Source organism: Zonotrichia leucophrys, chromosome 8 (assembly GCF_028769735.1).
Source record: "Zonotrichia leucophrys gambelii isolate GWCS_2022_RI chromosome 8, RI_Zleu_2.0, whole genome shotgun sequence".
NCBI classification, from domain to species: Eukaryota; Metazoa; Chordata; class Aves; order Passeriformes; family Passerellidae; genus Zonotrichia; species Zonotrichia leucophrys.
In genome coordinates, this window is record NC_088178.1 from 7433637 (window position 1) to 7456794 (window position 23158).

The 23158-nt window shown below is 50.8% G+C and overlaps 1 protein-coding gene across 1 annotated transcript; it reads left to right on the forward strand.

Moving 5' to 3' along the window:
• The first annotated feature begins 351 nt into the window (after nt 1-351).
• NMNAT2 (nicotinamide nucleotide adenylyltransferase 2) lies at nt 352-22004 on the forward strand. The gene is made up of 11 exons (XM_064719873.1): nt 352-530; nt 14666-14754; nt 15469-15536; nt 16180-16258; nt 17304-17433; nt 18050-18130; nt 18241-18285; nt 19089-19165; nt 20425-20526; nt 20758-20825; nt 20943-22004. Exons 1-11 carry the CDS (start codon nt 446-448, stop codon nt 21043-21045), a joined length of 927 nt encoding a protein of 308 aa, XP_064575943.1. The 5' UTR covers nt 352-445; the 3' UTR covers nt 21046-22004.
• The last annotated feature ends 1154 nt before the right edge of the window (nt 22005-23158 follow it).

Here is a 23158-nt window from a genome sequence, read left to right on the forward strand (position 1 = left end):
TGTCCCTGGTTGCATGGAGAAAATACTGACCCTCCCCGGTTGCACCCTTTTTTCAGGGAGTTATAGGGCATGATAAAGTCACCCTTCAGCCTCCTCATCTGCAGGCTGAACCTCCCGTTCCACCTCCTCGGTCCTGGGGATGCCGGCGTGTCCCTGCTGCGCCTCTGTGGATGTGAGCGCACACAGAGCGAAGCGTGCCTGGGCGCAGCTGTGTCGGGCCGAGTGCCGCTGTCCCCGCGGGCTGTGACACGAGAGCACACACACACACACGCACACGCGTGTGCGGGACCCCGCGGGGCCGCGCTGCCGAGGGGCGGCCCCGGCCCGGCTCCCGCAGCCGCGGCGCCGCCCCCGCTCCCGCCCGGCCCCGCTCCATCCCCCGCCCTCCTCCCTCCCGCAGCCGCACCGAGCCTCAGACCGCGGCGGGGCCGGGCAGGGCCGCACCATGACCGAGACCACCAAGACCCACGTTATCCTACTGGCCTGCGGCAGCTTCAACCCCATCACCAAGGGCCACATCCAGATGTTCGGTCAGTGGCCGCGGCGGCGGGGCGGGCTGGGGAGGGCGGGGAGGCCTGGGAAGCTCCGGGGGCTGCCCCCGGGTGTGGATGTGGGGATGTAGGATGCGGGGATGTGCGGATGCGGGGATGCGGCCGCTGCGGGGCTCGGGGCGCGTTCCGAGCGCGGCTCCGCTCCCGGGCGCTGTCCGCCGAGGGTGGTGCTGAAGGCGCCGCGGGCGGGGAGCGCCGGGGCCTCCCGAACCGGCTGGCCATCCCTGGCAGCTGTCCCCAGCCCTGTGGGGCTGTCCCCCTGGCATGGCGGGGTCCCCTCTCTGCACTCACAGTCTCCCGCTCCCGGGCCGCAGCCCCCGGGGTCGGTCCTGGCGCTGTTTGCCCGCTGCTGCTCCGTCCTCGGGTCTGCGAGACTGCAGCCGCTGCAGCACTTCCATTTCCTCTGACCAGGGAGGAGATGGAACCAAGCAGCCACAGCCAGGTACAAAAGTCAACAAAAATACAAGCACTTAATGGAGATATTGGAGTAGTCAACCATCAGATTGATGCTAGGTCGAAGGAATGGGAAATGTTTGTGTGAGATGATGGATATTACTGAGCATCCCTGTGATGATACAGAGGATAGGGATGCTGGAATCACTGCTACAGCCTGGCAAGACAAGAGGGAGGGAAGAAGGGAGAGAGGAAGGGCAGTCTCCATCAAAGGCGCTCTGACATGCCATAGATACTGTTTGGGTAACACTCAAAATGCCCGGAAATCCCAATGCAAACAGAGGCTCCCTTGGCCGGGGAGGAGTCCTGGGAGGGTGAAGTGTCCACTGCAGACCACCCCAGAGTGCAGAGACAGGATTCATCCTTTATGTCTGATTGGAGATTTAAGGCTGGGAAGCAGATACTGGAGGTCGTGTGCTACTAGTGCAGAAGCATCCCTGGGGTTTCTAAAAGCTGTGTATAAGTTTCTAAATATATAAACTATATAAAAATACTTGAAATCAGCTTGGGGTATTTCTGCATAAAACCTTGGTTTTGTAGAACATAATCAGTTGCACATCAGGTTTGAAAATGATGGTTTTCTAGATGCAAAGAATCACATTGTTATTCCATTTCATAAGTGCCAGCAAAATGTAGGCCTGGGCACCAATATGGTTGAAATTTAAAAAATATATATATCCTATCCCCTAAGCAAAAAGAAATTGCCAACAAGGATCAAGAGGAACTATTTAAAAATAAAAACAATTATTAAATTAAATTACAATAACTTGGTTGATGGAAGGAACCACTGATGAAAAAATTTCTTTAGTCTTATTTTGATTAGGCAACACTAAAGATATCCATGTGGCCCTTATTCAGTGGACTAACAACAAGTAACAAAATGTATTTTAGAAAATAAGGATCAGTGAGATATTAGTATGCAGTGCATGTTCTTATAGACTTGCAGTAAGATTTTCTTTTTGCTCTGGACTCTTCAGAATTTTTATCAAAGATGTGAAAGAAAATATATAATCCCTGATGGCAAAATGTGGCCATGGCCCCAAAGTGGGCAGAATAGCAATTCCTGCTGGAAATAGTCAGTTGGGCTGCCTAACTCTGGTTGTTTGATGAAAAGGGCTTGTTCAACAGCAGAGTCAAAGGCAAAGTCATATGTCCAGCGGGGAAGAACACACTTCAAAGATAAACAAAAGGCAAATGTCTTCTGCAAACAGCAGTGGTGTCAAGGACTGAGGGGGGATTGTGCACAACCCACTGAATGCAAACTCTGTGTGGTGCTGTAAATAAAGCAGCAAATGTGACCCTTGTAGATACGAGCAGGGGAATATCAAGCAGAAGAAGAAAGGTTGCATTATTTTCATGTACAGCATTAGCAAAACCCTTCTCTGAGGAACAGTGAGAGGAATTACATTAGTTTTGGAAGCCAGGCTTTGTGGCAAGAGACTAGGGAGGCTCAGCCTAGATCCATCCTTAAATATGTTGAGGGGTATCACATATCCCTGCCCTATGCTTAGGGGAGGGATATGTGATATGTGATGAAAGTGAGCAACTTCGCTCAGCAGAATAAGTACGGGTGAGATGCCAAGAGTGGATCCCACAACACTTGGAACTACAAATCTGTTGTGTGGGTTTGAGTGAGGGTAATCAAGTAGTATGAGAAAGTACCTGGGTACCTGGTGGATCCTCTGTCACATGAAGGCTGTAAATAAATACTCAGACATCTTTCAGGAAGACAGGTTTTGCTAAAAAAGGGTGGTTTGATGTTGAATTTTTCTATGCATGTGTCCTGTAGAGCTCCTGGAATACAATACTTGAGATACCTGATAGGGACAAAGGACACTTCCATGAGGAAAGGACACAGAATTCAGCTTCTAAATCCATCATCATTTTTGTTTGAGGAACACTTCTTCACCAAAAAAGAGTAATCCTGTGAAGCCATGGGAATCTCAACCAAAATCTGTGTTACTCTTCTAGCTCTGCACTATAGAGTCCAACCAAAACAGTGCTCTATCCTGTAAATGATGCATTTCAAACAGCTGAATTTGGGCAAAAATATTGCCTTTGTCATTCAGACAAATATTTGGGCTTTGAGGACCTAATAGAAGGATTTTTTGCTTAACATAGAGAAAGACAATTTATCTTTTTAACACATGGCACTAATTAAGCCAAAAGGAAGTACAATATTTGCTCAGGTATGTCACTGTAAGCGCACCATTTTATGTCAGCCATCGTTTTTCTCAGTGTGGATTCTATCATGTTTTATTCAGACCAAAACCCAACCTTTTCCCACAGGATTTTTGCCTGAATAGGGGATTAGTCAATTATGTGGAAGTCTCTTCTAGTGGGGGAAAGATTCCCATTGAGTTATTCTTTCCATCAGTCATATGAATTTAAGACTCATCATTGGGATTTCAGAAAGCTGGGATTCTTCTTACAACCCCAAATCTGCAGCTGCATCCCACCACTGAACCTTGTGAGCAGCTGAACTTACTGCAACAGTTAAAATTCTGGGTCACTGGGGCTCCCCAAATGAGGCTGAATCGTATCTGTGTACACAAAATGAATATCATACATATAAATTAATACTTTGCCTAAGATATATGACATATAACAAAAAAGTAGGTGAGACACAGTCATGTACAGCCATCCCTACCAAAGGGTTGAGACAAACACCCACATAGTCCTGAAAACACTCTGAGTTATTTGTGGTATCAGCTGTGCTTTGAGAGGGTTCTGAATCACAAATGTCAGTTGTATTTTCCAGCTTTATGTGGCTATGAGAAAAAGTTTGGGATGTTTCTGTGGTAGTGAGGAAAGACAGAAGGACAGAGAGGGCAAAGGTTGTTTCCAAAGCTTGACACAAACATTGGTGTCCTTTAACACAAAATGAAACTCCATTTATAACCTAAGGAGGTATGGAGAAGAAAAAGCAGAGCCAAATCAAAGAAGAAAAAAAGATTCTGAACAAAGTCCTGCATTAAAGCCATATAAAACCCCACCACTGTTGGATGCAAGGAGCCCACCTGCTCACCTCAGCCTGCACACACCAACCCCAGGATGCTCACTTTCCTTTCTTGCTGCCACTCAGAGGAGCACTGAGCATGGGCTGCTGCTTGTCCCCCCTGCCCTGCAGCCAGCTCAGGAGGGGAACCCCTGAGACATCCCCACACTGATTTTGGGTCTCAGCACGAAGCACTGGGGCACACTGAGTGGCACAGACACCCACCAGTGGCATCTGCTGGCTCAAGTGCATCTTCTCCATCTTGGCCTCCTCTCAGTTCGCCTCCTCCTCCCTTCCCGTGCGAGCAATGCCACCCAAAGGACAAAAGCCAAGGCACCAACGTCAAAAGCAAAACCTAATCCATGCAGCTCTCCTCACACAGCACAGCCCATGCTGGCACTCTGCCAGACAGCGAGCTCGTGCTTGCTTTGACAATTAAATCACTTCCCCATGTGGTCCCAGCTCAGGGAGCCCTAACACAACTGTGTCCAGAGCTTCAAAACCAAAAGGCAGCTCTGCAGAGCAAAGTAGAAAGAAAATTTTTCAAGTCAAAAAAATATAGTTCATTTTGAAGATGGTCTTGGGTAAAAAGCTGGGATTAAAGGCAGCACCAGACAAGGTCAGAGGCTCCAGGTTCTCTGTCATGGTGTTTCAGATTTGGAGACAGAGCCAGAAAATAGCTGGATTTGGAAGGAAGGTGCTGAGAGTAGTTTCTTTGTAGGTTCTGCAGTAGGAAGGGCTTTCACCATCCGATGGATATGTGAAAATTGGAGGATTGTTCTGGTGATTTCTTCAAACTGAAATGAGGATTTTGGTGGAGTGAAATGGTATCTGGTCAAGCAACACAAAAGCTGTGTTTTGATACTGATTTTTTTCCCCTCTATTTTCTTTAATTCATTTTTCTTCAATTGTAGCAGAAAAGTCCCCTCTGGAATTGCCCACACTCCCTATTTTGGCACTTTGGACTTTTTTTTTTTTTTTAAAGTTCTGAAATTCTTCACAATCCATTCTTTTCATGTACAAACTTCTGGCTTCACTCACAAAGTCTTGCTCATCAACCACAGTTTTATTTCTGCCCAGCTGTAAGAACAGCTTCATCTCCAGGGACTGGATGACCCCTCGATTCCCCTTTCCTCCTCTGCTTATCAGCCTGCAAGCAGCAGGGCTTCACTGGGGCCTCCCTGCTCTTGCAGAGGGAGATTTCAGCCTTCCTCCCTCCCTTCTGGATGCACAGTGCCCACAGAGTTCAGCAAGGTGGAGTTTGGGGTCCATAGGGATGTTCAGAGCTGGTCTCAGAGGCAGCAGGTTGGGTAACCCTACCAAAAAATGGGGCATTATCTGACTTAGTCACAGGTACTTGGCTTTTTAACAGCTAGGTTTTGGGTGCTATGAAGCACTTGATGGCAAATAGAGGATTCTAATCAAATCTGTATCATCTGCCTGCATCCATACTGCCTCACCTCCTGCATGTGGATTTGTGGGGTGATGGGTTGCTCCAGATCAGCTTCTTTAGGAGGAAGAGATTTGTGAGATGTCATTCATGACAGGGAGTTTTGGTACCTCAGATATTTTAAATGTGTTTGACCATGGAGTTTCCCCACCTGCCTCATTTCAAGCAGTGGCCAGGACCTGGACTTGCACAGAAAAACACTGCCAGTAAACAGCCTGAATCCTGAAAGCCAGCAAATCCCCACTACTCTTTCCTAAATTTTCCTTAGGTCCTACATGCATCTGTTTTTCAAGAGAGTTAATATCCCAACCAACAGCTGGGTAAAAAACATTTCTGGTGGAAAACAATGAAAGAGGACTCTGCTATCAAACATGAAACCCTCTTGCTTGGTTCTTAAGAAAACCTGAGCAATTAAAAATCTCAGCAGGCTGCTCTTTGATTGTGCTCTGCAATCCTTGTGCACTGAGGGCTGCTGCATCCCAGAGCAAGAGATTTTAGATGAAAGGATGGAGTTCCCTAAGTTACGAGGGATGAAGAGGCAGGAGCTGAGGCTTTTGTTAATGATGTATTGTCTTAATGTCCTGAATTTCAAGCATCATTTTTTCTTACTTGATTGAGATGACTGGACTGCAGAGCAGTTTAATGAGAGCGTCACTGCCTGGGACAGAGCTGGGAGAAATGCCTGAGCAGTGTGACAGCTTCACCCTTTCCCCTTTGCTTCAATAACAATACATCTGCAAATGTCCAGGAGCAAAATTCCTTCCCTCTCCATCTAACAAAAGCTTCTCAGGAGCTTGAGAGAGACTTCGCTGTCTGCAGCACGAGTAAGAAGTGGGGCCCTGTGAGACTGCCTCGTGGCTCCAGGAGGGCTGAAACGGGAACGAGCAATGAGCAGGAGGGATCGATGGATGGAGGGGAGGTGCCGTGCGGCTCCGGAGGACGGACAGACGGACAGGGAGAGGCTGGCTGAGCAGCTTTGGAGCTCAGCAGCAGCGGCGGAGAGCAGTGGGGATGGCTTGAGCAGGGCAGATCTCCCTTAGAGCAGCCGGGGTGATGTGTCAGACATGGGGAGCTGCTGCATCCCCGCTCATCCCTCTGTAAGCGAGCAGGGGAGCTCCCACTGACACCCGAGACGCTGCAATCTCAGCGAGCAGCCCAACCCTCCCCTCAGTACGGGGGTTCTGGGAAGGGGAGCTGTGCCCAGCCCAAGTGTCCCTGGCTCAGCGACACTGCCAGCCCTGCCCTGGTGCCAGGGGCTGGGTCACAGCACACCTCCACACCCAGCACTGACCCCAAACACACTCAAACTGCTGTGCTGGGAGGGCAGAGCAGCACCCATGGCTCTTCTGGGGACCGTTTTATATCAGCTGATGTCACATTCCCATCACTGCACCCCATACAGACTCATTTTTCACAGCCTTTGTCATCAGCTTCCTGCCTCTCAAGCATCTCCTCTTCATAACCCAGAGTGAGGAGTTTTCCTGAGCATGAGACTAAACTCCATCAATAACTATTCAGGGGTTCTTTTAAACATTTATAAGCTATTAAATATTTAGCAGTATTTATTACAGTCTCTGAGACATCACATTGGCTCCATGATAATGCCACCTCCCAAAATGTGCCACATACCTTCTTTTATTCCACCGACTATAAACAAACCTGGCAGTGAGAAATTCAGTTCTACAACCTCATTCAAGAGGGAAATAGGGGCTCTGCTTCTATTTAGAAACCATTTGCACTCGCTGTGATGCTCTCACCTCCTGCACTGCCTTCTCTGATGCTTTTTAACATCAGCCTGTGCAGTGCCAAGGTATCAATTAGCTGCATGCTAAACACCAGCAGCCCACATCTCTCATGTAACCTTGGGCAGCTCATTTAACTGCGTGAGTGGTGCAGTGGGGAGCCACATCCTCCTGCTGCCAGGCTGCTGTGGGGCAGGCACCCCAGGGAAGGGGGCCAGGGTAAGAGTGGGTCATGACTGTGCTGATCTGCCTGCAGCTGAGTGGCAACTGGCCCAAAATAGGCATCCTCACCTCTGAACGCTTTGGCTCCCAAAATCCCTTCTGGCAGCAAGGCTGGGGGGCTGCAAGGGGCCCTCTGAGCCAAGGAAGTTCACCTGTGTTGAAGTGTAGCACAAGTATACCTCCACCCTTAATCCTAGCCCTAACCTCAACCTCCACCTGGGACCAGGGAGCCCAGAGCAGCTCTGGGAAGACCAAACAACCTCTGAGGACTGAAAAATCAGCACAAGATAAGAGACAAAGCCAGGGCACCTCTGGATTTTGACATGAGCATGCCCTCTCTGGTATTTATAACCCCTCAGTCCAAGCACTTCCATGGTGCCACCAGTGCCCAGACAAGCAGCGAGAGATTTTCAGATGCTCTGTGTGGTGACAGCCAATAGTACTCAAGGCACAAGTTCTCATTCCACTGAAACACTATTGTTGCTAGAAAAGGCAACCTGGCTCAAAAACACTTTTTCCCCCTCCCTCTTTTCAGCATCAACTAGTTTTCTTCAGTAAGCCTGAGCCACTGGATGTATCTTGATCATAACAGCAGAAATTTGCTAAATCAATATTTGGGAACAGAAAAGCCTAGATTCTTCAGAAATACACATGTTCAAAAGCCACTGTAGGGCTTGCCCCAGGAGAAGATTAACTGAGATCAGTCTGTTTCAGGGCTGGAATAGGAGGCACAGGCAGCCCCCATGGGATGGGTGGAGAACCCATCTCCGAGCCAGGCAAGGAAGAACTTGCACAGTCCCCCTGCTACACAAAGGTTTCTATTTTCACTGAAAACCCGACAGCCCCTAATTGAGCTTAAGCCTTCCCTGAGGAGATGACGTTTCTCTGTGGTTCATTGGCAAGGGAAAGCAGAAAATCCACTTTTCCCAGGACAAGCTGGGTTGGGGATGCTTAAACATGTAACTATGCTTCTGGCACCTTTGATTTGTGCACAGACATGGCTGATGTTTCTTTTTGGGGAAAATGGGGTCTTGGGAATGGGTCTGCAAAGAGACAGGGTTTCACTGCCACACAGCTGCAGTAACGGGAATGCGACATCCCTCTGGTGTCACCTTGAGCCTGAAATCCGACCATGGCTCTGTCACCCCACCCCCTGACCAGCATCCCCCAGCCTTTCTGCCCCTCTGTAGCTGGGATGTTTCCTGCCTGCACAGTCCTGGTTCAGCCCACACAGATCCCACACAAGGTCAGCATCCTCAGACACCCTGCCAGCAAAGGCAAGCCCTGGGTCAGACACACAGGGGTCAGCTCCATGTGGAGGCAGCCCAAGAGCTGCTGGACAAAGGCTCCTCATCCCTGCTACATGGGGAATTGGGAACCATAAATCCTCTGCTCCTGGTAGGATTGTGATCCTGCCACGTGTCAGCCCAAAGAAGCAGCACCACACACGCCAGGACGTAAAAAGCTCTGCCTTTGATGTGCTACAACAGCTTGGAAATGAAAACAAACAGAGTGCTTCCTCAGGGAAATTAGGGCACTGGAAAACAAGTGTGAAAATCTGTTGGGGTTTTAGTTCCCTTTCATTTTTTTAAAGGCACTGTGTGACACCAATTTCCCTGAGTGAGATGGGGACTGGGACTTCTCCAGGGATGTTCATTAAGGTGCCTGTCCTATTTTGGATGTTCTATCCACATTTTGACTAAACTGACATATAAAACCATGGCAGAATAGTGAAAATCTTGCCTTTTGCTGCTACCCTTTTGCTGGGTGGGGTAACAGGTGATGCACCAGACAGGGAAATGCACATGACCTTTCACTTTCCACTTCAATACCACACACAGAAAAAATCATCTTACCTAGAGATGCTTAATCCTTCTCCAAGGGCTTCTAAGCAAGTTGTTTCAGTGCTGTCCTGCAGAAGACAGCTCAAAAAACCTTCTTTAGGTGAAGTCCTCTTCTTCATCCAATTTTAGAATCACTGAATGGTTTGGAAGAGACCTTAAAGATCATTTTGTTACAACATCATTCCCTAGACCAGGTTGCTCCAAGCCCCATCCAACTATCTGGTAAGAGTTACCATTAGATGCTTTCCCTTATCTCTTTAGCCCCAAGACCTCTGAGATACCCAGGTGTTGAACACCTTGTGGAGGTGAGATCCAGCAGAGTGTTGAGAACGTTCCTGCACTCCCTGCCATACCAGAGTGGAATCTCCAAGCAATAAGTTACATTGCTTCTCTGTACAAGTGGAGAGAGTGGCAGCACTGTGCTGATCACAGAAAAGCAGGATCAGTCCCTGCCTGGAGGAGCTGGTGGCGCTTCAACTCAACAAGCAGCTCCTTGTACTTATGTTGCTCACCTGATGGCCTGCTCCCTCCCACTCCACAGCAGCAGCTACAGGAGGGAAAAGCATCTTGGCCTGGGTTGTTCTGCCATGCTTTTCCTCAGATGCTCCTTCTCAAGTTCTAGGGCCTGAGAGCTCTTCTTCCTGGACTCCTGTGTAACTTCTCAGGCACATTGACTCTTGCAATACTTCACTTCTAATAAAAGAGGGAAAAATAGGATGTCTTCACTTTCAATTTCAATTATATCAAAGAGGTTGTCCCTTTATAGGTTCAGAGAGGAAGCCCATATTCTCTGGGATCAGCCAGGTCCCCTGCCCAGGCCCCATCTAGCTGGGGCTCCAGGAAATGCTCTGCTATTTCTAGCTCAGCTTACTGTGACTCAGTCTCCTACTTTTATTATTTTTAGTTAGTTGGTTTTAAACACCTAGTTGTACCTTTCTGCTTGAAGCCAGGAGTGATCAACAGATGGTGATAGCATGAGTCTCATTAGTCATCACTTGTGTGGCTCTGAGCTGGACACTGGTGGGGACCTGGGTGGGCTGGCAGGGTCAGGTCCTGCAGCATCACCTCTCAGGGCCTTTCACAGCCTCCTCTTCCACCGCAAATCTTGAGGCATTTGGTGGCCAGTGCTTTTTTTGTGCTTATGGAAAGCTGATAAACCTGATGTACAGCAGCACATGAAGCCCTGCCACAGCACATGCCACAGGGGAGACACCCATGGTACACAGAGTATCACCATACAATATCAGAAAGCTTCAACCCATGTAGAGTAAAATCTTACCACTTGAGAAGTCTTCAACCTTCTTGTTCTCCAGCCCAGCCTTTTATCCCCTCCTGTTGGTGCCCTGCCCCTGTGTGCCCTCTGTTCCCTTTGGTGGCTGCTCAGTGCCCCTGGGCACTCCATGGCTCGTTGCTGTCAGTGCTGCTCACCTGCTGCTCACAGCTGCACCCACTGGGGATGAGGCTGGGCCAGCCCACTCACAGTCACCACACAGTGTGTGCCTACAAAGCCCTTCCCATATTTGTTATTTCCACAGTGCCTGGGTACAGCTATGGACTGATGGGGTGGGGGAAAGTGTAACAGAGCAATTAGCTGAGAGATTAAAATATTTTAAAAAATCATTAGGGGGCTTAATGGGATTTTTCTACCAGCTAGAAATCTCCTGAGGATATGACTGAAATTGTCTAGGAGGCACTGAGCACGAGGCAGGACAGGTTATTTGGGTCAGTGGGACACGAGGATCTCCCCAGGCTTGCCTTGGGAAGGGCCAACTCCACGGTGAAGAATCAGTCTCCTGCTTCTTCCCAAAGGAGGGACCTCTCCTGAAGAGCAGCCAGGGCTGGCTCTGGTAGAAATGTTTCTTCTGGGAACCCAGGGAAGGGAGATGCCAATAGTGTTCCCAGCACTAACCAACATCTGACAGTGGGTGAGGACACTGCTTGGGACCCAGAACAAGGCTCTGGGGTACGCAGGAGAGCTGGGCTCTGGGAGGAGGACACCTCTGATGAATACATCCCTGATTTGGCATTCAGGGAGGGCTTTTTTAAAAAATATCTCTATATATATCTATATACATACACATCATTCAATTAGACTGAGAGTAACTACTGGCTCCTTGCCCACACTGAGCTCTGGAAGCACCATTTAGGTCCTGCAAGTGCTGCTAGCTGAGAATAAAACAAAGTGTGCTGGCATATCTGGGTCACTCTCTCCTGCAGAAGAAGGGATTTTAATGGCCATGTCCCACCTCCTGCCCAAGGTTGTCAGAGGCCAAATTGCTGAAAATAAAAATGAGACACTTGGGAGATGGTTTTGCCTCTTCCATCACCTGTGGCTGTGCAACTTCTGTGTCCCAACTCTCAGGGCCGTGCAATGAAGGCTGTGCAGAGCTTTCTTGCCTCCCTGCTACCTTGTGTGTGTTTTCAGAGAGCTGGCACAGTGTGAGCAAGCTGCAGCTTCAATCCCCTCTGGGGGGAAGGGCATAAATCAGAGCTGGCCTGTGGCTTTACTCTGTGAGGAAAAAACAAAATAGAAAAAAGGAAGGCTTAGGGGTGCAGATGAACCAGGTACAAAGGCAAAGCAAATACAATCTGAAATTACACCTTGAAAAATTGAACATGAGGAATATTTGATTTCAGTAATGTCAGTTTAGATGATGGAGCACTGCCAGAGGAACTCAAACACTGTGATTAAATATACACAGTGAGAACCTCCAAAAAGTCACATCTCTTAAATAAGGACTGATTTCCTATTGGGCAAGTGGAATGCTATTTTTTCATTCAAACCAAAAAGCCAACACTTTTCAGTTTTGTAGCCCTGGAGCACATCCTCTGATTGGTGTTTCCCTATCACTGTCTCTCAGGAAAGCAGCAGAGATGAAAATACCTGAAGTGCAGGGCAGGCGAGAAAAGATGGGCTGGGAAAGCAGGAAAGGGTCCCCAGTGCTGGGATGGGTGCAAGTGTAACCCCTGTCCCCTCCCTGCCCAGCACAGCCAGGCTGTGGCCATCCAGCAGCTGCCAGGCACAGAGCCATGGCTGAAAGCCTCCCATGCCACAAGGAGCCTGCCAGGGGCTAATGCATGTCTTGGCAGAGCCACCACCCCGGGTTTATTTATGTCAACAATGTCTGAAAGCCATGGAGGCTGCCTGGAGCATTGCAGGCAATTCACTCCAGACAAGGAATGGGCTCTGCATTTACAGGCTGACATCCTTGCATTGATAGGGCAGGATGTAAAGTGCTCACTGAAAATGAAAATACTGGAGGGGGTTTCTGTGGTCTGGTGTAATCTCTGGACATCACAGGTATTCAACAGGCAAGAAGTGGGCTGGGGAAGGGATGGGGAGCTGTGACAGAGGACAAGAGGACTGGAAAGTTATGGGCAAGAGAGAACCAGAAGGCAGGTGTTCCCATTCCAGACACTGTACTGCTGCTTCTTAGCCCTCATTTACCCAAATACTTCCCCTGTATATTGAAATTATATGTGATGTCTGAGGTAGACAACAAGCTCTTGGAAATTGATCCCAACTTAGAAAGCAGTCTCATTTTTACAGATTGTGCAGGTTAAAATCCAAATGAGCAGTTTTGATGGCAGTACAGAGCAGCAGCATCCCTCTCCTGCTAGAAACAGAGCCCTCCCTGAGCGCTGCAAGGCCATCAGCAACCCCTCAATGACACCTTTCACTAGAGCAAATTGCTCCAAACCCCTGCTTACCTGGCCTTGGACACTTCCAAGGATGAGGAATCCAAAACTTCTCTGGGCATCCTGTGCCAGTGCCTGTTTTCTGCAGAAGAAATGTTCTGTTGAGGCAGAAGGTGGTGGTGCATGTGTGGTGTGAGCTAGAATCTGGAGCTGAGATAACATGCCAGCAGCATGGGTCATGTTGCCTGAAGACGTGGAGAGGGTGCCACGCTGTTTAAATACAGACTGAGATATTGGTAAACCAGGGAAAACCTTTGGCTTTTGCCACCAAGAACTCAAGGCAAATTAATACCATCAGCCACCCTTGAGAGCTTGAAGCAGAGTTTACATGCAAAGAGTTCACCTCCTCTGAAAGATGAACTTCATAAAGGGGACATAAGAGGGACAGATCAGTGTTTTTAATCTTCCTTTGGCAAGGAAAATCAAGTCAGGGCAAATCAGGAAATGATGAAAGAATGTGTTCATTTAAAACTCAACGGCATCTTTTTTGTTAGGGAATTTCCTTTTTCATTTAATTTGCATTTTCATTTGCATTATGATAAAAAAGGTAAATGCTGATCCATCAATCTTTGCTTCTCCCTACCTGTGCAAAAAAACCAAACCCAAGCATACTGTGTTTTGCTGCATGTGCTCTCATGGGATTTTGAGGGCATGAAGGATAATTTTGGTGCATCACATTTTACTCCCTGCACCAATCAAATGATTTAAGCCCACTTTTCCCTCTCTGGAGGCTGGTGTGTCCAAAGCACAAGAGCTGGGAAGGCAGCCAGAGTGAGGATTTCAGGTGAGTCTGAGGAAGAGGCTATATTAAGGCTGGCAAATTTCCCACAGGCTGTCACAGAGGCCTGAGGCTGCTCAATGCCCTCGAGGGGGAAAAAAAGGTTCATGGCAATTATATTTCCTTAATTTACTTTTAACTGACAGTAACTGAATAAAATTCCCTAGCAGAAATTTCAAAATTTGGATGAAAAAAAATTGCCCAAGTGACTTAGAATCCTGGAATGGTTTGGGTTGAAAGGGACCTTAAACTCATCCCATTCCAGCCCCTGCCATGGGCAGGGATGTGTTCCACTAACCCAGGTTGCTTCAAGCCCCATCCAACCTGGCCTTGGATGCTTGGTTGCCAGGGATGTAGCAACCACTGCCCCCCTGGGAACACCCACCCTTCAGGAAGGACCTCTCACCATCCCCTAAGGCAGTGCCAGATGCTGAATTCAGTGCCTGAAGGATGTGGGGTCACATCTTGGGATGGCTGATAGATCCTGAAATCACCACCTCCATTCCAGAAATGCTCCTTTTATTTGCAAATCCAAAATATTTTATAGGTCTTGAAGAAAAAAATTATCTGTCTAATGGCTCATCAATCTTATCTGCCTTTTTGCTCTTACCTTCTTTATCTTCTTTTTCCTTGGTACTGTCTCAATAGCTGGGGTAGATATGTAGCAGACCAGGTGGGTTTGGCAATTTGTCACCAGCACTTTTATCCTCAAATGTCACCTTTAGGTAAATACCAGCCTGAAACTGAACATCTCTTAGCACAGCTGGGACATGGGTGGCACATGGGGCTGACACAGGCCAGGGAGGGATGGAGCAGCTGTTCAGCTGTGAGGGACTGGCTGGGCCATGGCTGGTGGCTGCCACGGTGGTGCAGGGCTCAGTGGGTCCTGCTAAAATCCCCTCCATCCTTCTCCTTGTGCCCCCTCCAGAGCGAGCCCGGGATTACCTGCACAAGACCGGACGCTTCATCGTCATCGGCGGCATCGTCTCGCCTGTGCACGACTCCTATGGGAAAACGGTGAGCTGTCCCCATCTCCTCTCTGCCTCCAAAATTAGGGCTGAGCACTGGGCAGCACTGCCTGGCCCACGGTCCTTCATGGCCCTCTTCTGCCTGGGGCAGCTCCTGACCTTGGGAAAGTCTCAGAGAGAAGGGAGAGGATGAAACCTCTCATTGTTTAGATAGAAACTGCAGTGAGACCCTAAAATGAGCCAAAGTACTAGGCAGCAAAGAGAAACAGTCCATCCAAAACAGAGTGATGGTGATGCCTTAGGTGGGGGTTGGTGGGGTTTTTTTAGTTTTAATTGTTTCAAAGCAAATTGTTAGGGTTAGGGTTTTTTTGGGGGGGGGAGGAGGGGATATCAAAATTATGCAATTATGAGTGACCTTTAGGAGCATTTGTCAAATTAGGAGTGGTGAGCTCACCTGTCTCCTGGAAAGCTGGAGGAATTTCATTAAGAAATCACCTCCTCAGGCTGGCCCCTGGCTCCCCCAGGTCCGGGAGTGGTGCTGCTGAGCAAATCTCACCACCCAAGCACGTAGCCAGGGCTGAGCCCCACAGAGACTCCTCCCCTCCAGCAAACAGGAGCTTAAATAAACTTCTGTGGGCAAAAAGGAATCCTTCTGGCCCGTCCCACACGAGTGAGCCTGATGTTCTACCCCAGAAGGGTTTGCAAGGCCAGGCTGGCCAGAGCACAAGGCTTCATGAGAGTTCTTCCTTCCCTTCTCACGCAGGGGCTGGTCTCCAGCCGGCACCGCCTGACCATGTGCCAGCTGGCCGTGCAGTCCTCCGACTGGATCAGGTGGGTGGCACAGCTGGCACTGCCATGGCACCCACCACACCCACCATGCCCCTTCCCTGCACCCTGGGCACAAAGTCCTGCATGCACAGTGGAGATACCACCAGCTGGCACAGCTCCAGGATGAATTTCCCCCCAGCCCAAACATCAGAGACTTTCCCCTCCCAGTCCAGCAGAGAACAGACAAGGAGGGTCACACCACCCTTCAGGATTTGGGGAGTCATTCAAGCCCTCACTGAGCCTGAGGTGTCTGGGTGATACCCAATGTCACTCAGCTCACTCGTAGCACCAGCCTGCAGACTTTCACCTTCCCAGCACTGCCATGAGGCATCTGGTGGTTGAAGTGATACCAGAAGCATCTTGGGCTGCCCTCAGAAAGAGGGTTATGACGCACATAGTCACATCAAAGCCCAAAAAAAGCTGGTTAGTTGGGTACCAAGCATGGAAAGATGACCAGGCACACGTTCAGCTCTCCAGATCGCTGTGCAGAAGGGCTGGAGGAAGGACATGGTCCATGCCAGGGCTGAGGGATCGAGGATGGCTGCCCATGGCACTGCTGGCCAGCCCAGTGGGGAGGAGGGGGCATGGGCAGGAGGTCCAGGCAGTGGCCATGAGCAGCACTGTTGCCTTGCTGTGCTTCTGGCAGGGTGGACCCTTGGGAGTGCTACCAGGACACCTGGCAGACCACCTGCAGCGTGCTGGAGCACCACCGCGACCTGATGAAGGTGAGGCAGCCATGGGTGCACCAGGGAAAGGGCATGGGGACAGTGCAGGGGTGGGGGTGCCCTTCCCCAGCTCAGGGCCATCAACAGCCAAAACACATCAGAGATTGACAGTGAGAAGAAGCACATCAGAGACTGACAGTGAGAAGGCTTGCAAGAACACAGTGAGATTCTGACCTGGAAGGGGTGAGACCTTGTCATGGCTGCTCTGAGGTCTGGGCCCTGATGCAGAAGGAAATAGAGCCCTCCAGCTGGAGCCAGCAGCCATCCGGGACCCAGCAGCACCAGGAGGGCAGCAGGGCTTAAGGCAGACTCAAAGCAGGGGTGGGCACATCATCAGTGATGCCCTGCTTCCCCCTCCCTGAGGGAGGGAGGGAGGGGTGGAGGCGCCTCCCTGCTCACCAGCTGAGCCAGAACTGCTGTATGAACCTCACAGAGAGACCTGACAGGAAAATTCAGCATCTGGGAAGTCTCCAGGGAACACAGCCCCAGGAGAAAAAGTGCAGGCAGTGCTGAAAGCCAAGGAGGAAAGTGCCTGCCCTTGGGTGGCAGGGGTAGCAGAGCTGCTGGTACACTCAGATATAGGAAGAAAACCAAAGACAGGAATGGATGAAAGAGCATTGTACAAGCTCGCAGACAGCCCAGACAGGAGGCACAGGAGTGGCATTAGACAGCCCAGCAGGATGTACAGTGCATCCAGGCATTGTGGTGCTGAAGCCAGGGAGTTGCTGGTGATACCTTCCTTTCCATGCAGGGATGGGTGGAGCAAAAGAGAACATGCATGCTCCTTGCTAACCCACACAAAAAACTTGATACCACCCTAAACACAAGTCACAGGCTATCCACAGGGTCCTGATAGCCCCAGGCCCATTTGGAGAGGTCAGATGGGACTTTAGGGTACTTTTGGTACCCTAAAGTGAGCTGGGATGTGCCTGTCACCAAAGGTAACCTTGAACCAGGGGTGAGAGGCTTGTTGCAGGGTCAGAAAGGTTTTGTGAGGCTGCTGGGGTGAAGACACTGTTCCAACTACATCCTTCCCTGACTGCAGAGAGTGACTGGCTGCATCCTGTCCAATGTCAACACGCCCTCCATCACCCCTGTGATCGGGCAGCCCCAGAACGAGTCCTCGCAGAACATCTACCAGAACAACAACAGCGTCTCCAGCAAGCCCACTGCAGGTGGGTGGGGTGCCACAGGGCACACGGGGGTGGCTGCTTACCCCCACCTCCCAGCCTGGGCTGCCAAATATTTGAACAGTGCTCCATCACCTTAATTTTGGACAGGTGTCTTGTCAGTCTTGGTGCAGCAAGTCCAGGGTGGGGCAGGGCTGTGATGCAGGAGTCAGCATCCAGCACAGCAAGGGCAGAAGCCAAGAACAGCTTAAAATGGCTGTGAAATCTCCTGGGACTTCAGCTGGAGGATGTCTAGGCAGTGAGACCCACAAAAGGAAAGGCTACCTGGTACCAAGGGATGAACTGGCAGGAGAGATGATGTAGTGGGAATCCCTACAAGTCAGAGGGATGTGCACCTGAGCTGAGAAGAGGGAACACTACTTAAAGCCCATTAAAATTGACATATTATGATTTTCTTCATGATTTTAGCTGCCTAGCTGGTCCCTTCAAGGCACAGTGGAGCACTCCTGGGAGTTAAGACCATGAGAGGAGGCATTGGGAGATGCTGGGAGTTGTTGCACACACAGGCACAGGAGCATTTTGCAGAACCAGGGTGGCTGAAGCACGTGGAAGGGTTAATGGCACAGCCTCCCTTCCATTAATTTTCCTTCTTCCCCTTTAGCAAAGATCTTGGGGAAGGTGGGAGAAAGCCTGAGCCGGATTTGCTGCGTTCGCCCGCCCATGGAGCGCTTCACCTTTGTGGGTATGTAGAGGGAAGGTCCAGCGTTCCTCTAGAGACCCCCTCCCCACCCTTCCTCCCAAGCCCTCTTCCAGGCTGGGTACCAGCACCTCTCTTTTGCTGCCCTTTCTCAGATGAGAATGCCAACCTGGGGACAGTGATGAGATATGAGGAGATTGGTAAGTACACAGCCCCGCCCCACCTTGCTCCCACTCCTGGGTGAGCACTGCATGGCTTGGGGGCATCTGCATGGCAGCTCTGGCATACACAGCATCATCCCACCTCGGTGCCAGCTACTGGGGCTCAGGAATGCCACAGAAATAGCTCCAACTGGGCTGAGCCTAGTCCCATGACAGACAGCAGCCTGAGATAAGGGAGTGCTGGGGACACAGCTCCCAGCACTGGCACAGAGCTGCCATGGCACCCTGTCCTGACAGTCCCCTCAAGTGCCATCAAACTCGGCCTCCACGGTGGTGTCACCCCATACCCACACTGCCTGCAGCCCTGCAGAGCCTCACACAGCAGCAGGAGAGATTTTGGCTGCCTCACCAGCCACGGTGCCCCTTGCTCTAAAGGGTCTTAGGGTTTTAGCCCCACCAGACATCACCCAGAGCTCTGCATGGGGACTTTACTGGTGGTTTTGTGACCCTTTTCAGGCTCAGCCTGGGACTACAGCCATCCTAGCACTGGCACCATGTAGAGTCTAAAGGCTTTGGCCACTTGGGAATGCCAAATAGGGAGGCATTTTCCCATGCAGCCACCTTTTCTCATCCCTCTTGGGTGGGGCGGTTGGGGGGTTATGGCTTTTGTCTGGCAGTTGTGCAAATAAATTAATCTTTATGGGCCTGTCAGAGCAGAAAAGTTCCCACAGCACAATTTTCTCGCTGAGCTGCAAAGCCAGCCCTCAAAGGTGGGTGTGGGGGAGGGGGTTCCTTCAGCCCCCTGTGCTCCCACCTCTGGGCTTCTCTCCTCTCTTTTCCAGAGCTGCGCATCTTGCTGCTCTGTGGCAGCGACCTGCTGGAGTCCTTCTGCATCCCTGGTCTCTGGAACGAGGCAGACGTGAGTCACCACTGCCAGGCACCCCTCCATGCTCCTCCTCCTCTGCTTCCCACAGCCAGGGCTCCTGGGAGCCACCAGGTCCCTTGGGATGACCGGAGCTGTGCCCACCATCTCCACTGCCTCCTCCATCCCGACCCTGACTGTCATCTCCCCTACACATTTCCGCAGGGCTTCCATGGCCCCAAGCCCTGCACCCTGTTAATGCAGAGGATGCCACCTGGGGTGGAGGGTAAGCCCATCCCAAGGCACTTCCAAAGGCTGTGCTCCCACTCCTTTTCCCTTGGAAGGAGCCAGTATCTGCCAATCCCAGCAGAGTGAGGTGTGCAGGTAGGAAATAAGGTATTTACAGGAGTGGTTCAGATGTTAGGAATTAAACATATTTAGAGTCAAATCAACATGTTTCACTGTTGTTCCTTGCTGGAAGAAGCTGTGTTTTCATGGGAGAACACCAGCCCTGGGCTGCTGCCCCACCTGCTGCTCCTGGTTGGAGCCATGCTGGCTGGGAGGGCTCCCCCAGCTCCTCCCTGAAATCAGGTACTCAACACAAACCTCCCTCCTTGAACTTCTCAGCCTTCAAAAATCAGTTTACCACATCTTCAATCCTTAACTTTTTAAAGCATTTGAGCAGCAGGTATCTCATTTGAAGGGCTGGAAAAACTGAAATGAGCTGAGCCAAGCCCTGAGCCCAGCACAAAGGATGCAGATATGACATCAAAGCACAGGCAGAAGATGTTTTCTGCAGCAGCACCTCCTCATAGAGTCCTGCTGCCTGAATTTGCTGACCCAAAGCTCTTTTGGATGAGCCTGATTTGTCTCATCTGAGAGAGGTGTAAGCACTATGAGTGCTCCTCATGCAGCAGCAAATTTGGCCAAACAAGCTTGGAAAAGCAATCCTCCCAGACCTCTGTCAGGACCAATACATCCATCCTGCTCATGAACCCTTCCAAGCCAGGCAGAGACCACATTCACCTTGGGCAACCTCTTCTGCTGCCACCTCCTTCTGCCACAAGTTCTCCTCAAAGCCTCACCTCAATGTCTACTAGTAGAATTTAACCTTGTGCCTTTTATTTGGTCTACTGCCGACCGCTTGTCTGCACAACTCCATGTTTCTGCCAAGGCCGGTGACATAGCCTCAAAGTCACTCCCCATCTCCCTCCAGATCATGGTCCAGCTTTCTCAGGGCAGGGTGGGGTTGGCAGGCAGTGGGAGGTTTTGCATGGGGTGGCTCTGAAGCTCTCCACACTTTGTGTTGCTGGCAGATGGAGGTGATTGTCGGCGAGTTTGGGATCGTGGTTGTGCCGCGGGACGGAGCAGACCCCGAGCGGATCATGAACCACTCCTCCATCCTCCGCAAGTACAAAGTGAGTCAGGGGGTGCACGTGTGCCCAGGGAGGGCTGAGAGAGGACTCTCAGTCTCTCTTCACCCAGGGAGACACTTGTGTCATGGGACACAAAGCATCTCAGGGTCAGGTGCTCTCGGCTGGTGGATGGGATGAGCAATGGGTCACCACACAGCAGGGTGAGGAGGCTGGAGCAGCAGTTATCTGCTTTCAAGCCATCCCTTCACTCCTCTTTTCCTGTTTCCCCTGCAGAACAACATCCTGGTGGTGAAGGATGACTCAAACCACCCCATGTCAGTTGTCAGCTCCACCAAAAGCAGGTGAGTGAAGCTACTCCCATCACAGAGCAGGGTGTCCCCAGCCAGCCTCTCTATTTGCAGGGACACCTGACCCACCCAAGTGGGCTCTGACACCTTTCTCTCTCCCCACACGCCCAGACTGGCCCTGCAGCACGGGGATGGACACGTTGTGGATTACCTCTGCCAGCCTGTCATTGACTACATCCTCAAGAGCCAGCTGTACATCAACGCCTCTGGCTAAGAGCCCGAGCCCTTGCAGCGAGACAGCCCCGTGTCCCGCCTGCCTGCAGCTCTGCATCACCCCTCTCTCTCTCTCTCTCAGTGTCTCCATCTGTCCCCCATCCCATGGCCTCCTGCCCGTGTCTGCGTCTCACCCCCAGCACCAACACTCTGTTGTGCAGCCCTGTCCAGGGAATGGTTTGGTCTCTTGCTCTGGGGCACTGCCCTGCCCTGTGTGCATGGGGAGGGAGCGGGGCTGCTCAGGGAGCGACGTGCTCCATGTGCTCCCAGCATGTCCCTGGGAAATGGTCCCCTCAGTCCATCTTCCCAGCATGCTCAGGGCAGGGGCTGCCTATTCTGCATCATCTTACACAACCTAAGCTCAAAAAATCTGGGTGGATTTTTTTTTTTATTAAGTAACTTTAGTGTGAGCCCTTTGGGCCTCTCAGCCCAGTGACCAACCAAACCCTGGCTGGCAGCAGACAGTTGTAACACAACCAGCTCAGTGCCCCACAGCAGGGGAAACCTCCTCAGGCCAGCCATGAGACGACCCAGCTTACAAAACCCTCCTCCTGCCCCTGAAAATTGTGGAGAGGGCATTTCTAAAAGGCAGCAGAGGCCTTGGTGAGCCCTGCTGCTGAAGCATTATGGAGAGAATGTCACATCTCACCTTCCCCTAGCTGCAAGAACTGAAGCCACTCCCTAAGATAGTGAAGTTGGGGTGATGTTCTATTCTATCCCACAGAACCTAGAAAGGGATCTGCCTTTTATGGGGCCAAGAAATTATAGGGTAGAAAGAAGCAGGTGGTGAGCCAAACAAAGCCTCTGGTGAGAATTTGCCCCAAACCTGGCCGTGTCCATCCCCATCCTCTACCTTCCAGATCTCCATTTCTGCCCCATCCATCTTCCCCTGCCATTCCTACTCTCTGCCTCTCCTTGAGGAGCTCATTAAATGCATGATAACCTCCCCCTCCCAAGCCAGCCATGGCTGCTTTGCACATTCCTTGGGACAAGCCAGGCTCCTGTGGTACTCCCCCTGATGCCAGGGATGGATCCTAGAGGAGATGCTCACAGTGAAAGCAGGACAGGTAATGCAGAGCAGTTACTGGAGTCTTGTGGAGAGGAGGATTGCTGGAGCAGGGCCATGTCCTGCAGATCATCCCTAGGGCACAAGGACTCTGAACAGCTCCTGGGAAGGGTCACAGCCACCAGGAAGGTCTGGCCCTCACCTTCTCCTCTCCCTTTGCTCCCTGTAACCTTGGATCACTTTGGGTACAGTCCTTCTGCTGTGGCTGAGAGTCCTCCAGAGTCTTTCAAGGAAAAATGTGAAAATTCTTCTATTTTGTCCCTTAAAAGTCCATAAAGGGTCACAAGGAGTTCTCAGGCAAACACCCAAGGTGGGACTTTGTGCTAAATTTGGTGACCTGCTGGGTGCTGCTGGCATCCTTGGAACAGCAAGCCACTTTGGACAAACAAGGAAACCCACAGGGTCCTTGCAGCAGACAGGATATTAGGAGCAGTAGTTCACAACTTCTCAGGAAGGCACAGCCCTTCCCAGAAAGATAGAAGTGATGTGACTCACCCAAAGGCCAGAAGAATGTTTCCTTGTCAGGGATTTCCCTCCGCATGGAGAGATTTCTTTGGGAACTGTTCTAAATTTGGCAGCTGAGTCCCTCAGTGCCAGCTCTGGTATCTCCAGGTGGTTGAGTAGGTATCCCATAGGATGAGGAGATATGGAAATGCCAAAGCAGAGAAGGTGGTGAGTGTGTGGGGGACTCTGCTCCAGGGAGGCCTTCAGCCATGTCACCACCACGTCACTGAGCTGCCCTGGCAGTGACACCTGTGAGTGCCCTGAGACACCCAGGGTGTGTCAGCCACTTGCTGGGCTGCCCTCCACATTCTGTTTGTCAGCCTCCCTTCCCTCCCCACCCCAACACACAAGTTATCCCAGACAGCAGCCTCTCCTCCTTCCAGATGTCCCCTGTGTTCCTTAGCTCCAAGCCCAGTGATGGCAATCAGCCTCCAAAACACACAGAGGGACTGAACCTCCTGGGGAGCAACACCTCTGAGGTGGGAGCAAAGAAAGCAGGTTTTCCCTGAGGAAAGACAGAAAATTAACAATGGAGAGGTGGGAA